The sequence below is a fragment of the Hemicordylus capensis genome, chromosome 10, assembly GCF_027244095.1.
Source record: "Hemicordylus capensis ecotype Gifberg chromosome 10, rHemCap1.1.pri, whole genome shotgun sequence".
Taxonomy (NCBI): Eukaryota; Metazoa; Chordata; class Lepidosauria; order Squamata; family Cordylidae; genus Hemicordylus; species Hemicordylus capensis.
The window spans coordinates 19457331-19473297 of record NC_069666.1 but is presented as its reverse complement, the minus strand read 5'-3'; the positions used below and the strand labels follow the sequence as shown (position 1 = coordinate 19473297).

At 48.2% G+C, this 15967-nt stretch overlaps 2 protein-coding genes across 2 annotated transcripts; both read right to left on the bottom strand.

Annotated features, from left to right (window-relative positions):
• On the bottom strand, positions 1-1191 carry LOC128335052 (actin, cytoplasmic type 5-like). Its single transcript, XM_053272808.1, has one exon. It carries the CDS (start codon positions 1189-1191, stop codon positions 61-63), a length of 1131 nt encoding a protein of 376 aa, XP_053128783.1. The 3' UTR covers positions 1-60.
• Positions 1192-12024: 10833 nt separating this feature from the next.
• Positions 12025-13380, bottom strand: LOC128335063 (actin, cytoplasmic type 5-like). The gene has a single exon (XM_053272842.1). It carries the CDS (start codon positions 13153-13155, stop codon positions 12025-12027), a length of 1131 nt encoding a protein of 376 aa, XP_053128817.1. The 5' UTR covers positions 13156-13380.
• Between the last annotated feature and the right edge of the window lie 2587 nt (positions 13381-15967).

Below are 15967 nucleotides of genomic sequence, written 5' to 3'. Positions count from 1 at the left end.
TTTACTCAGATACATGTGCCCTGGCTACCCAGCTATGACTCGACAGGAACACAGGAGCTTTTAGAAGCATTTACGGTGGACAATGGAGGGCCCAGATTCATCGTACTCTTGCTTGCTGATCCACATCTGCTGGAAGGTGGAGAGAGAGGCCAGGATGGAGCCCCCAATCCAGACAGAGTATTTGCGCTCCGGTGGGGCAATGATCTTGATCTTCATGCTGCTGGGGGCCTGTGCCGTGATCTCCTTCTGCATCCTGTCAGCAATGCCAGGGAACATGGTGGTACCACCCGACAGCACCGTGTTGGCATACAGATCCTTCCGGATGTCGACGTCACACTTCATGATGGAGTTGAAGGTGGCCTCATGGATGCCGATGGACTCCATGCCCAGGAAGGAGGGCTGGAAGAGGGCCTCAGGACACCTGAAACGCTCATTGCCAATGGTGATCACCTGGCCATCGGGGAGCTCGTAGCTCTTCTCCAGGGAGGAGGACGAAGAGGCAGTGGCCATTTCCTGCTCAAAGTCCAGGGCGATGTAGCAGAGCTTCTCCTTGATGTCCCGCACAATCTCCCTTTCAGCCGTGGTGGTGAAGCTGTAGCCTCGCTCAGTCAGGATCTTCATGAGGTAGTCAGTCAGGTCGCGGCCAGCCAGGTCCAGACGCTCAATGGCATGGGGCAGGGCGTACCCCTCGTAGATGGGCACGGTGTGGGAGACCCCATCTCCTGAGTCCATGACAATCCCAGTGGTCCGGCCAGAGGCGTACAGGGACAGCACTGCCTGGATGGCCACGTACATGGCTGGTGTGTTGAAGGTCTCAAACATGATCTGGGTCATCTTCTCCCTGTTGGCTTTGGGGTTCAGAGGAGCTTCGGTAAGCAGGACTGGGTGCTCCTCCGGGGCAACCCTCAGCTCGTTGTAGAAGGTGTGGTGCCAGATCTTCTCCATGTCGTCCCAGTTGCCGACAATGCCGTGTTCGATGGGGTACTTCAGGGACAGAATGCCTCTCTTGCTCTGTGCTTCATCACCCACATAGCTGTCCTTCTGGCCCATCCCCACCATAACTCCCTGATGCCTGGGCCGTCCTATGATGGAAGGGAAGACGGCTCTGGGGGCATCATCCCCCGCAAATCCCGCTTTGCACATTCCAGAACCGTTGTCTATAACCAGAGCAGCAATATCCTCATCAGCCATTTTGAGTTAGGAAAAGCAACCTAGGAGAAACAAGTTGGGACAGTTTTAGGACAGAGCAAGGCTGCATCATGACTAACCCCCCCCTTTTTTTGTCTTCATTGTCAACAATCTTCACACCCTTCTGCACCAGAACTTGTCTTTAAGGCTAACCAGCAACACAAGTCCTACTCTGACTTCCAGGGTGTGGAAATGCACAGGACTGGGCTTCTGTAGAAGAAGGAGTTCCAGCAGATGCAGCTTCTCATCTGCACATGATCTCCTACATGCCCAAGAGTCCCTTTCATACTGAAATGCTGCCCTCCTTTGCTATTAATTCAACTCAGGGTGTTCTAAACCAAAGGCTATAGTAGAAGTGTGCCATGGGTGGGGCCCAATCCCCTTGCTGATCATCCTCATCAAGTTATTATTAATGTTATATAAACATCTTATCAGATAATCAGCAGCACTCTAGACATTGACCCATGAATCAGGAGACCATGCTAGAGTCTGCCCAAGTATTACAGGGCATTGCCGCTTGCATTATTCCATAACCAATTCTTGGAGGCAAAGTCAACTATTCTGATAAGGAAGATGCTAGATAAGGAGGAAGAACTCTGCTCATGCCATTCGGGCTAGGCCAAGGAAAGGGCTTTTTGCCCTCACATCCATAAAGGTTCAAAGGTCCTTCATGGGACAAAATCCACACCCACACTCCTCTTCCAGTCAACTGCCCAGCCTCTTCCATATTAAGAGGCCTCTAGCCAGTCATGGTATAGCAGGACGGACTGGGGGCCCATTGGGCTTTCAGACCTTCCTCTTCTCCTGCACAGGGAACCATCTAGTCAAAGCCAGGGAACAGATGAGCATTAATATGCCTTCTGCATTTTAGCAGCAATGCCTGCACCATATGCACAAAGCAATATATTTGCCATTTGTAATCAACTTTTAATGTTAAGACCCTGACCCCCCCCCATAGCCCCTCTGGCTTCCCTCCCAAGGATGTGTAGCTCAGTGGTAGGACATCTGCTTTGCATGCCAAAGGTCCCAGGTTCAAGTATCAGCATAGGAACACAGGAAGCTCCCTTATACCGATTTAGACAATGGGTCTATTCTCAGGAGCAGCAAAAATCGGGCTAGGAGAGCCTAGCCCGATTTTTGCTGCTCGTGAAAACCACTGGGCTTGCAGGCAGGCCCAATGGCTTACAAACGGCTAGGCCGCTTTTGTAGCCCTCTCCTAAGCCCGGGTTTGCAGAGTGAGTGCTCCACAAACCCGGGCTTCCCAATTGTGAGTAGCTGCGGTGTGGCTCTGTGCCGTGCCTACTCACGAGTAGATCCCTGGCGGGGAGGCGAAAAGCCGCCTCCAGGCTCTTGGGGTCTCCCCAGTATGCCCTGCGCACTTGCACAGGGCATACTGGAGCTTCCGGGGGCCACGCGGTCCCTGAGCTCCCCAGTCCCCACCGGCTCCGTCACGGAGCCGGCAATTGTGTGGGTGGCCGATCTGGCCACCTAGGGCTCCCGGCTCCATGAGTCCTTCTAACTCTGTATTGTCTACACCAGTGGTTCCCAACCGATGTTGCTGAACCGCAACTCCCATCGTCGCCAGCTACAGTTGTTTGTGGCTAGGGGTGATGGGAGTTGTAGTTCAGCAACAGAGACTCCCAGGTTGGGAGGTCCTGGTCTGCATTGACTGCTCTCAGGTGACAGGGAGGATCATCTCTCAGCCCTCCCTGGAGTGGTCATGGAGAGAACTTCTAACCTTCTGCTTACAAATAAGCAAGATCAGAAACAGCCATTGAAGCTATTCCCACGATCACTAGAAAGCGGGCTGAGGGAGCCTTGCCCACTTCCTACTGATTGTGGGAACTTCTGGGCTTGTGGGCAAGCCCAGTGGTTCCAAAGCAGCTAGTCAGTTTAATCCCTGCTCCCTTTAAACGAGGTTAATGGAGTGAGCACTCTGTTCACCTTGGGTTTTTACTTGTGTGCCTTTGTGGCACGTGGTGACACACAAGTAGACCCCTGACCTGGAGGCTGCAGCCGCCGCCACCCCTAGCTTTGGGCGTCTTGCCAAACCCTGTCTGGCGTTCCACACGGGTCGTGTGAAGTGCCTCATTAAGTTTCTGATTTCCCTTCGCCGGTAAAGGTCTGCTGACCTACCAATGCCACCTCTTTCCTGCTTCCCCAGCACCACTGGAACAGCTGCCCCAAAGTAACTCATACTTGGGCAACAATGAAATTAACACTGGCAGCAAGCTCCCTTTCAAGACCAACAGTAGTCAATTCCACCTCTGTCCCACCCTCAATGGCCCTCACGAAAAGCCAGCTCAGTTTGACTCACGGTTGTGAGATCCAAAGTTAGAGGTCCAAAGGTGTGCCCTTCACCCACCCTATTAGAGAAATTTGACCCAGTGCTGGATAGTATTGCAATGAAGGAGAGCAAAGCAAGAGATAAGCAGTCAAAAGGGGCATGCAAAGAAGCCAGAGCCACAACACAGGGCTCATGCCTAATCCTAATCATGGGGAGGGGACAGAAATCCAGCGGGAATCAATCCTACCCCACAGTGAGTTCTCAGCGTTCCTTTCTGAGCTCTTCAGGTTGCTTTCGGAGCTGCTCCCAGCGCTGCTCACCTTTATAAGGACCAACGTTAAAGTCCAAAGGTGTGACTCTCACATGCCCTATCAGATTTGACACAGGTGCTGGATATGATTGCAAGGAAGAGATTGCAATATTTAAGAGAACATCTTCTTTGCTATGAACCCCACCGCCCATTGAGATAATCAAGAGAGGTTCGTCTGCAGTCACCACCGGCTTGTCTGGTGGCTACTCAAGGACAGGTCTTCTCTATTGCTGCCCTGAGGCTCTGAAATGTGCTCCCTGCTGCAGTAAGAGCCTCCCCATTTCTGACAACTTTTAAAAAGTCAGTCAAGACATATTTGTTCACCCAAGCTTTTAATTAGATACTGTTTAGATAGTTTTTAACATCATTTAAATTTGAAATTATTGTGATTTTATCCTTTTTATTTTGTTGCAATGTGTATTATATTGTGAGCCTCCTAGAGTCGTAAGTTTTGGGCAGGATAAAAATATGTTAAATAAGATAGATAAATAAATACATAAAACTAAGGAGAACAAAGCAACAGATGAGCCGTCAAAAGAGAGGTGGAGAGAAGCAAGAGCAAGCATTCAAGTGTTTAAAAGCACGGCTTTCTACCCCGCGGCCCGCAATCTGGATCTCAGTCCAGATTGAGGGCAGCGGGGTAGAAAGCATGCTTTTAAATATACACCTGCAAGATTATGAACCTTTTTACTGTTAGAGGCTGTTGATTTTTTTACCCTCAATAGGTAAAACAGTAGAGCACTAAGGAATGAGCACACACTCCAGTTACAGAGTAGGTAGCAGAGGATGGTTTAGTTGTTGCAGCTATTTAGAGAAAACACATGGAGATCCTTGTAGAACTAAATAGTAAATATTTATTGGTTAAATACACTTGGATAGGAAAGACCTAAACCTACTCTAAAGGACTACATAATGGATAGGTAGGGAGAGAGAGGGAGGTTTCCATCTTCTCTCTAGGAGTAAAGGAGGGATTGTGACTCAGCACAGGAAGTGTGGAAGAGTCAGATCAGAGGTCACAGAGTAGAGACAGGTAGAACAGTTAGGGAGACCCTTACTCACTATCTCTACTCCCAATGCCCCCAGTCCATCTCCAACAATTACGTACAGAAAGAAATCATATATGCTTCTCGGGGCAGGGGGGAGGATGCCTTCCAGTCTTTAGGAGGCAGTTATTAGACCTCTTTCGAACAAGCCTGCCTTGGACCCTTCTGTTTTAAGCAGTTATAGGCCCGTCTCCAACCTTCTGTGGTTGGGCAAGGTGATTGAGAGGATGGTGGCCTCTCGGCTCCAGACAGTTCTGGATGAGACAGATTGTCCAGATCCATTCAAACAAGATTCTGGGCAAGCTCTGTTGTGGAGCAGGCTAGGGGAAGTGGGCGGGAGGGGGGTGGAGCGCCTGAGCTTCATAAGAATAGCATCTCCTTTAAGCAGGGTCCCTTTGAGACAGTTGACTTATATTGAGGGTGTATTTCTGAGGCTGGCAACTAGGGATAGGTTCGGGATTCTGCTGGTGTACCATCCACCCTGAGCATGTGCGGTGGCCATTTTTAAAAATATTTTTTTTAATGGGTGCTGAAAACAAAATGGCCACCGTGCATGCTAACATTGGCCTCTGTGAGGCCTGGCATGGCCTAAGGCATCACAGAGGCCACTTGAGCATGTGTGGTGGTTATTTTGTTTTCGGCGGCCATTTATTATTAATTTTTTTAAAAATTTAAATGGCGCCCCCTTCAAGTGGCACCCGGGGCACGTGCCCTCTCTGCCCTACCCTAGATACACCCCTGTAAATTTCCCCTATTCACCTGAACTCTTTTTGTTAAACATGACCAAGTCAAGTATACCTACTAAATATACAGAGCTATCTTTATATATGATTACTGCTGCCAGGATTCTTTATGCTGTTAATTGGCGATTATAGGTAATTCCGACTTTGGATGACTGGCTATTAAAATTATGGGAATATGCTTCGATGGCTAAGGTGACAGCTTATTTGCGGAACAATTCAGAAGAAACATTTATATTAGCCTGGGAACCTTTAATAAACTTTAACATAGAACAAGGTTCACAATCACATCCAATGTTTGGCTTTTTTTAACATTGCAGGTCAGCTTATCTATTACTTATATTGGTTTGGAATTTTCGCTACAGGGCAAGGGCGAAAGAAGGGTGGAAGGGGAATTTTGGACTGTTATTTGTAACAAGTTATATATAACCACTGAATTGGGAAGCTCAATAGATGATAACATAATCATTTTGTCTTTTCTTTCTTTTTCTGTTAAATAAATAAATATTTATTGATAATACAAAAATAAATACAAAAGAAAATTACAGCTTAACATTAGACTAAAGATGACTAATTATTGTTTGCATTTATGGCTGGACCTGCTATGAGGAAGTAAGAGCTTTTAACAGGCATGGGGTTTGTTACAGAGTATATGCTTGGAAGGAAGATGCAGCAAAATGACCGCTCTAGCATTGTATGTATGTATGTATGTAGCAAATTTATATACTGCCCCAAACCCATGTTTCCGGGCAGTTTACAATAAAAACAACACAAATTAAAACATAGAACATTAAAACAAATTTAAAATGATGACAAATTGATAGTGTTACACCTCTTTTACGGTCACTGCACTTGTTGCCTGTTCACTTCCGGGTCCAATTTAAAGTGCTGGTTCTCACTATAAAACCATTACGGGCTTGACACCTGTATATCTCCAGGATTGCCTCTCTCTTCCTATAGCAGCCCCATCCCCAGAGAGGAATCTCTTACAGTACTCACATGTATCTCCCATTCAAATGCAAACCAGGGTGGACCCTGCTTAGCAAAGGGGACAATTCATGCTTGTGTCCACAAGACCAGCTCTCCTCCATCTCTCCACATTCCAAAGCAACAGAGATGGCCCGTCCCTAAGAAGCCATCAGACGAGCTGGTGGCAACTGCAGACTGACCTCCCCAGATGGTCTCAATAGGCAGTGGGGCTCATAACAGAGAGGGTGTTCTCTTAAATACTCCGGGCCTAAGCTATTTAGGGCTATTTAGGGTTGTAACCAGAAATGTATTGGTAGCCAGTGTAGTTCTTTGGTGTAATGTGGTTTCTCTCCCCCTGCTAAATAGTGAGAGCCAGCATGGTGTAGTGGTTAGAGTGCTAGACTAGGACTGGGGAGACCCGAGTTCAAATCCCCATTCAGCCATGAGACTTGCTGGGTGACTCTGGGCCAGTCACTTCTCTCTCAGCCTAACCTACTTCACAGGGTAGTTGTGAGGAGAAACGTAAGCATGTAGTACACCGCTCTGGGCTCCTTGGAGGAAGAGCGGAATATAAAATGTAAATAATAATAATAAATAAATAATAAAATAAATAAAGAGAATCACCATGTTAAAAGGTGCCGCTTTGTGCCTTTAAAAGGTGCTTCTTAGCAGGGGTTCTAGAACTGTGGAGCTGAGAGGCCACCACCCTCTCAGTTACCTTGCCCAAACATGGTATGACTTCTCTGTGTATGTCCTTATAAAGTATATAATCTTACAGGTGTATATATATATATATATATAACAATCTGGATTGTGAGTGAGACTTGGACGGTGGCCCTGCCTTCTTCTCACCTCCCTTATCTGTTGCGTTGTTCTATGACTTCTCTGTGTGTGTCCTTATAAGGTATATAATCTTATCAAGTATGTCCATATAAGTGTATGTCCTTTTAAGGTATATAACACTGGATTGCGAGTGAGACTTGGACGGTGGCCCTTCCCACCTCCCTTATGTGTTGAGTTGTTCTATGACTTCTCTGTGCATGTCCTTATAAGGTATATAATCTTACAGGCATGTGTGTGTGTGTGTGTATAACAATCTGGATTGCGAGTGAGACTTGGACAGTGGCCTTTCCTTCTTCCCACCTCCCTTATCTGTTGTGTTGTTCTCCTTAATTGGAATAATATGCAGCACCTGGGCCAAGTTTATTTGATGGGGAAGGTGAGAGCCATACCTTTAGACTTCTTTAACTTTGGCCCTTATAAATTTGGAATGGCTCTAGTTAATCAGTTTCCTCCCAAACCGCCTGGAGCTGGCTAGCCACCACTCTCTCAATCACCTTGCCCAACCAAGGGAGATTAGAGACCAGCCTACAACTATCCATTACTGAGGGATTTAGGGAAGGCTTCTTAAGAAGTGGTCTAATCATTGCCTCCTTCAAACAAGGAGACATCTTACTCTCCCTCAGTGATGATATTAACTAGGCCAGCTCCAACAATTTCCCTCCTAGATAGAAGCAGCCAAGTTGGGCAAGAATCCAGAGAACAAGTGGTGGGCTGCACCACACCAAGCAGTTTGTCCATGTCCTAAGGCATCACGGATTGAAACTGATCCAATCTAATACTGCAAAAGAGATTGCTGGACATCACCTTAACAGACTCCGCAGAAACAGTGGAGTCCAAGTCGGCCTGAATACAGGAGAACCCATTAAAAGCATTATTTATTTAATACATTTATTTATTTAATACATTTCTATACCACCCCAAACCAAAGTCTCGGGGTGGTTCACAATCATAAAACAATACAAATAAACAAAACATTAAAATCAATTAAGACTCCAAAAAGCTGCCTAAAATGAAAACAATTTACAATATTTAAAATTACAAAAGCTAAAAGGCCTGGTTAAAAAGATGAGTCTTCAAAGATCTTTTAAAAACCGCTAGAGATGGGGAGAGTCTTATGTCAGCGGGAAGCGCATTCCAAAGTCTTGGAGCGACAACTGAGAAGGCCCGTCCCTGAGTGGCCACCAAACAACTTGAAGGTAGCCACAGATGGCCCTCCCCTGACGAATGCAGTGGACGATGGGGATTGTGCAGAAGAAGTCGCTCTCTTAAATACCATGCGCCTAAGCTGTTTAGGGCTTTATAGGTTACTAGTATTTTTAAGCCCGTTATAATAACGGGCGCTAGCTTTCCCCCCTCTTTTAGCGTTCTTCCTTTCTATTGCCCCTTTTTTTGGGTTTTTTTGTCCCTGTCTCTCTTCCTTTCTCTCCTTTCCTTCCTGTTCTTGCTCTCCTTTTCCTTCTCTCTCTCTCTTTTTTAAAAATATGTTTTATTCTTTTCGTTATTTTTCTCTCTCTTCTTTCTATAATGGGCGTGTTCTTTGGGGCTGGTGTTTTCTTTTGTGTGTGTTTTCCTTTTTCTCTTTTTCTATCTTTTGTTTTTCTCCCCTTGTTCTTCACTTTTATCTCTCTTATTTTCCTTTCCTCTCTCTTTGTTTATTTTGGTTCTTTTCTTTCCTTTCTCTCTCTTCTCTCTTTTTCCTTCTTTATTTCTTTTCCCCCCTCTATAGTTCTGTCTCCCTCCCTCATTCCTTGTTTTGTCTCTTGCTGTCTGTCTGTCCTCTCCCCGCGATTGGTCTGTGCGCTGCCCCAGCCGCCCATAGTGCCGCTCGAAGAGGCGAGTCATCACCACCACCAGCAGTCGCCTCGTCGCGGTTCAGGGCAGCTGCTGGGGGAGCCGCCGCCTCCGGCTGAAGTGAAAGAGGGAAGGGAAGGGAAGCTCTCTCTGCACTGGGGGCGGATTATTGTAGAGGCTGGCGGTAGCAGGCAGAGAGGTCGCAGCGCCAAGGGCGGAGGAGGAGAAGGAGGCCAGCCGCCATCTGTGGGAACTTGAGCCACTTCGTCGTCGCCGCCAGGAAGGAGGAGAATGGGGGCTGCTGCTGATGGCGCCGTGTCCCGGGGGCGGCCGCTGCTGCTGTGGGCCGCCCTCTGCGTGCCCATGTGAATGCTGCCGCCGCCGTCAACCTCCCGCCCGCCCTCCCAACTGCCGAGTCCTTAGCCCCAGCCCACGTCCGTCGGGCGTTGAAAGTCCTTAATTTCGGGCATAGCCTTTGCACAGAGAGGAGCTCTGTTTCCGAGCTCCATTCTCCCTCTCAAATTAAGGACTATCTTCGCCCGACGGACGCGGGCTGGGGTAGGGAGGACTTGGCAGTTGGGAGGGCGGGCGGGTGGGTGGTAAATGGCAACGATTGGGGCAAAATGTCCACCCGTGGGGCCGGGAGAGGAGGACGGGCGGCGGCTGTGGCGGGAAGCAACACTGGTGTTGGCGGAACAGCAATGATTCGGGCGAAATGGCCGCCCGTGGGGCCGGGACAGGAGGACGGGTGTCAGCGGCACAGCAATGATTGGGGCAAAATGGCCACCCGTGGGTCCGGGACACTGGCGTTGGGGGTCCTGTCTCCCTTGGGCTGTTCTGGGCCTGCACTTTGCGCAGGCCCAGAACAGCCCAGGGAGACAGGGACGCAGATCCCCAACGTTCCAAGGCCACAGACACTCACTTAGGGCTTTATTATATAGGATAACCAGCACTTTGTATTTTGCCTGGAAACCTATTGGCAGCCAGTGTAACTCCTGTAATATAGGAGTAATATGGTCTCTTCGAGATGACCCGGAGACCAACCTGGCTGCTGTGTTCTGTACTAATTGTAGTTTCCGGACTACGTACAAAGGCAGCCCCACATAGAGCGCATTGCAGGAATCAAGTCTGAAGGTTACCAGCAAATGTACTACTGTTCTGAGGTCATGAATTTCAAGAAATGGACGCAGCTGGCGTATCAACCGAAGCTGATAAAAAGCACTTCTGGCCACTGCCTCAACCTGAGAAACCAGGGAGAGGCATGAATCCAAAAGCACTCCCAAACTGTGTACCTGTTCCTTCTGAGGAAGTGTGACCCCATCTAGAACAGGCAGGTCAATATTGTTTCCCGAGTAACGGCCCTGCACAACAAGTACTTCCGTCTTGTCTGGATTCAGTCTCAGTTTGTTATCCCTCATCCAGCCCATAACCTGGTGGGCTGGAACCAACCACGACCAATGGCGGAATTCTGCATAGGCAGTATAGGCAGCATCCTACAGTGGCAAATCTTGAGGAGCGGCATCTTGGAGGGAAACTTTGTAATTTTCTTTCTTTCTTTTTAACCTTTATAAATGCCGCTGTGTGCCACTACACAGCAGCATTTATAAAGGCAAAAGACAGAAACATGTTTCACTGCCCCGCAAGCTCCCTTACTCTTGTCCTTGGGGCAGCCAAAAGATTAATCCATCCCTGACTGTGACATGGTATTTGAGGGCAGAGGTCAATTTTCAGCACATTAATACATCAAAATTAAGTATTTCATATATTGTTGGCCTGAGGACCAACACCTGGTCTCTGGGTTCAAAGACATGCTCCCTGGCAGGCTGGTCATACCAGGCCTTTTGCTCTGCTTGGGCCTCCTGCAGACTTTGCCGTGCAAGGAATAGGGCCTCCTTCCGTGTGTTTTGGAGCTTATCCATGAAGTCCAATATGTCTACTCCCTGGGGAGCTTCTCCCTCCCACTGATAACGAACCAGTTCCAAAGGCCCTCTGACATGTCTCCCATAGACTAGCTCAAAGGAAGAATATCCTAGACTCAGGTGTGGCCAGTGACTGTTTAGGCACGGACCATGGGGACGGGGGTCCGTGGCCTCCCCAGAGCCCCGATGCTTCGCCGCTGCTGCCGGGCCCCCGCCGCTATTTCCCCTTCGCCACCACTCACCTGCTCCACTCCACTCACCCCCCTCTGCGCAGGCCAAGAAGGCCCGCCTGTGACTGATTGTAAGACAATTGTAGGACTCTACTATAATGCAGGATATTAGGCAATTGATTTTAGAAATCGATAAGATGCAAAGTCGTGCTTGCATACAGTGCCACATTGCCTTCATTGGGTGATGTGGGGAATCTTTGCGGGTGCCCGGTCCTCCGTCCTCCCCGTCTTGAGTTGGGTGGTGGGGCATGGAGGGCAAGCTGGAAGCGAGCACAATTTGTGACACTATTGCTGATCATGTGGCACGTCTGTTGATGCATCAGCAGTAGGGTCAGGTACAGCAGATTTTTTTTTGTTTACACTCTCTATATTAACTCTGTCCTAGGCAAAGTTTTAGTTAGCTGACACGGGAATATATGGGCCCCCAGCTCCTGAGGGCCCTCCAGATCCACCCCTCCCTATTTTCTTCATTATCTCCCTCACTCTGGGCGGCCGCCAGAGAGAAGGATGAACACGGGGGCCCCTCTCCCCTAGCTTACGCCCCTGGTTTGAAAGGATTTGGGTTTTACTTTTCCAGTAGTTAGATTTTACATGCTATATCCACTATTTCCACTATTTCTTGGCAAAAGGTTAGAAATATGTACTTCTAGTACATACAGGTGTCCTGGTTTCCTAGCTATGACTCAAAAGGAGCACAGGAACATTTAGAAGCATTTACGGTGGACAATGGAGGGGCCAGATTCGTCGTACTCCTGCTTGCTGATGCACATCTGCTGGAAGCTGGAGATAGATGCCATAATGGAGCCCCCACTCCAGGCAGAGTAGATGCGCTCTGGTGGGTCAATGACCTTGATCTTCATGGTGCAGGGAGCCAGGGCTGTGATCTCTTTCCGCATCCTGTCAGCAATGCCAGGGTACAGGGTGGTACCACCCGACAGCAGCATGTTGGCATACAGGTCTTTTAGGATGTCCTTGTCACACTTCATGATGGAGCTGAAGATGGTCTCGTGGATGCCGGCAGACTCCATGCCCAGGAAGGAGGGCTGGAAGAGGGCCTCGGGGCACCTGAAGCGCTCATTGCCAATGGTGATCACCTGGCCATCGGGGAGCTCGTAGCTCTTCTCCAGGGAGGAGGACGAAGAGGCAGTGGCCATCTCCTGCTCAAAGTCCAATGCGCCGCCGCAGAGCTTCTCCTTGACATCCCGCACAATCTCCCTCTCAGCCGTGGTGGTGAAGCTGCAGCCTCGCTCAGTCAGGATCTTCATGAGGTAGTCGGTCAGGTCGCGACCAGCCAGGTTCAGACGCTCAATGGCGTGGGGCAGGGCATACCCCTCATAGATGGGCACAGTGTGCGAGACATCATCTCCCAAGTCCATGACAATCCCATTAATACGGGAAGAGGTGTACAGGGACAGCACTCCCTGGATGGCCAAGTACATGGTTGGCAAGTTGAAGGTCTCAAACATGATCTGGGTCATCTTCTCCCTGTTGGCTTTGGGGTTCAGAGGAGCTTCGGCAAGCAGGACCGGGTGCTCCTCTGGGGCAACCCTCAGCTCATTGTAGAAGGTGTGGTGCCAGATCTTCTCCATGTCATCCCAGTTGGTGACAATGCCGTGTTCGATGGGGTACTTCAAGGTCAGGATGCCTCTCATGCTCTGTGCTTCATCACCCACGTAGCTGTCCTTCTGACCCATCCCCACCATAACGCCCTGATGCCTGGGCCGCCCCACAATGGAAGGGAAGACTGCTCTGGGGGCATCGTCCCCGGCAAATCCTGCTTTGCACGTTCCAGAGCCGTTGTCTATAACCAGAGCAGCAATCTCCTCTTCAGCCATTTTGAGTTAGTCTGTAGGGAAAGCAATCTAGGAGGAAAAAATGTTTGGATAGTATTAGAATGTGGCAAGGCTTCATCTCCAGGTTACTGGCAGCTGCAGTGTTCCTTTGTCAACTGTAAAGAGGGCATATTCAGGTTGAACATTTAAAGTACTACTAATTTGTCTTTCATTAGTCTTCACTGTCAAGAAAATCCCACATATCTCTCCTTGTGAAAAATGCTGATCTGATTAACAACAATCTTCAACCTCTTCTGCAATAGAACCAGCCTTTAGTGCTAACTTTTGGAAATGTTTGAGGATAACCAAAGTTGTATCCAGGTCTCCCAAATGGAGAAGATGAAGTCTCGAACCAAGCACATTCCCATAAAGCATCACAATGTTCAAGACTTGCATGAGAAAAGGGTGGTCAAGTTGAAGTACTGCCCTACAGAAGAGATGCTGGCAGATGGATTAACCAAGCCATTGCCCAGAGACAGATTTCAGATGCTTCATGAGAAAATGGGAATCATGAGCTGGTGTGACAGACGATGAGAAGGGGTGTTGGAGATGGAGTTTCAGTGCATTGACCTTTTGCACCAACTACCCTAATGGCCACTAGGGGCATTGGGAGTAGAGACAGTGAGTAAGGGTCTCTGTATCTGTCTCTACTCTATGACCTCTGATCTGACTCTTCAGCACTTCCTATGCTGAGTCACAATCCTTCTTTTCCTCTTAGAGAGTAGATGGAAACATTTCTCTCTCCTTACCTTTTCATTATGTAGTTCTATAGATTAGGATTAGGTCTTTTCTATCCAAATGTACTTAACCAATAAATATTTAGTATTTAGTTCTACCAGAATCACAATGTGTTTTCTCTTCAGAGCTGCAACTACTAAAGCATCCTCTGCTACCTACTCTAACTGAAGTGTGTGCTCTCTTCCTTAGTGCTCTGCTGTTTTACCTACTGGGGATAAAATTCACAACCCCCAACACTAACCAGCAACAGAAGACCCAGTTTTATTTGTAGGGTGTGGAAATGCAGAGGATAAGGCTTCCGTAGAACAGGGAGTTCCACCAGATGCACCTTCTCATCTGCATATGAAATCCTACACCTGCAATAGCCCCTTTCGTACTGAAACGCTGCCCTCCTTTGCATCTGGGCGTTACTTCACCACAGCAAGTGCTCAGCCAATGGTGGTGGTAGTGTGATCTTGGTGGGGCCCAACCCACTTGCAGGCCATCCACACTGAGGGATTGTTAATGTTTCATCAACATCTTACCAGATACTCATCAGCACTCTAGACATTGACCCATGGATCAGGAGACCATGCTAGAGTCTGCCCAAGTATTACAGGACACTGCTGCTTGCATTATTCCATAACCAATGCTTGGAGGCAACGTCAACTATTCTGGTCTTGTTAGATAAGGAAGAACTCTGCTCATGCAGGATGGGCTAGGCCAAGGAAAGGGTTTTTTGCCCCAAGATCCCAGCTCAGAGTTCAAAGGGATGAATGCACACCCTCCACTTCTCTTGCAGTCAACTGGCCTGGCTCTTCCATGTTCAGAGGCCTCTAGCCAGTCATGGTACAGCAGGACGGACTGGGAACTCATTGGGCTTTAAGACCTTCCTCTTCTCTTGCACAGGGCAACGTCTACTCAAAGCCAGGGAACAAACGAGAATTAAACTGCCTTCTGCACGTTGGCAGCAATGCCTGGACAGTACGCATGAAGCAATATATTTGTCATTAAAAATCAACTTTTAATGCAGCAACTCAGATGCAGTTGATAGGAAGCTCTTTAGAAGCCAGAGCAGTAAAATATGCACCAAGTCAGGGATGCGACCTAGACCCTAACCGCATAGGCCTTCTGGTTTCCCTCCTACAAACAGCCCTCCCAAGGATGTGTACCTCAGTGCTAGAGCATCTACTTTGCATGCAGAAGGTCCCAGGTTCAATCCCTGACAGCATCTCCAAGTAAGACTTGGAAAGACTCCTGCTTGAAACCTTGGAAAGCCACTGCCCATCAGTGTAGATAATTCAAAGCCAGGGAACAGGCGAGAATTAAGCTGTCATCCTCACATTAGCAGCAATGCCTGGACAGTACTTTTAATGCATGCTGGTGGGGTTCATGGTTCAATTTTTATTTTATTTTTTAAATCTTAGCCTTTTTCAATGCAATGAATGGGAATCCCTCCCCCATTCATAAGCAGAACAGTGTGTGGCTGAAATTAAGGTCACACACTGTTCATTGCATTGAAATAGGCTAAAAACCTTTTTAAAATTATAAAAAATAAATCATGAACCCCACTGGGTTGGGACTCCTGGGGTGAGTTGTGGTCATACCTGCCTTGCACCCAAACCCACTTTGGTGCCTAGGCACCCCCCAGGGGGCAGTTAGGGCATCATCAAGTCCCCATTATTCCCTATGGGGGAAAATGCAAAAAATGAAAAGATCTTCAAAAAATCATTAAAAATCTCAGGAGTGTATGATTGCTTTGGGGTTCGGTGGGTGGTAGGCACCCCTGTGTGACTACCACCCACCCCAATTTTGTGACTCTAGGTGCTCTGCATAGGGAATAATGGGCCAGTTCGAGTCCCCATTATACCCTATGTAGAACCTTTTAGAACCAGTTCGAGTTGGGTTCGAATTCAAACCGAACCAAGGGTGGGGGGAGGTTAGAGCAAAACCAAAACCAAACCTACCCACCTTAGTTTGAATTCAAACCAAACCAGTTTTGTGCACATCGCTAGTTACCAATTCACAGATGTACTTTGTCCCTTTTCCATGTCTGCTAAGTTTCCTCAAGAGTCTTTGATGAGGAACTTTGTCGAAA

Bases quoted from the DNA above. Each gene is read 5' to 3' on its own strand.
- LOC128335063 (XM_053272842.1), bottom strand. From the start codon at position 13,155: ATGGCTGAAGAGGAGATTGCTGCTCTGGTTATAGACAACGGCTCTGGA.
- LOC128335052 (XM_053272808.1), bottom strand. From the start codon at position 1,191: ATGGCTGATGAGGATATTGCTGCTCTGGTTATAGACAACGGTTCTGGA.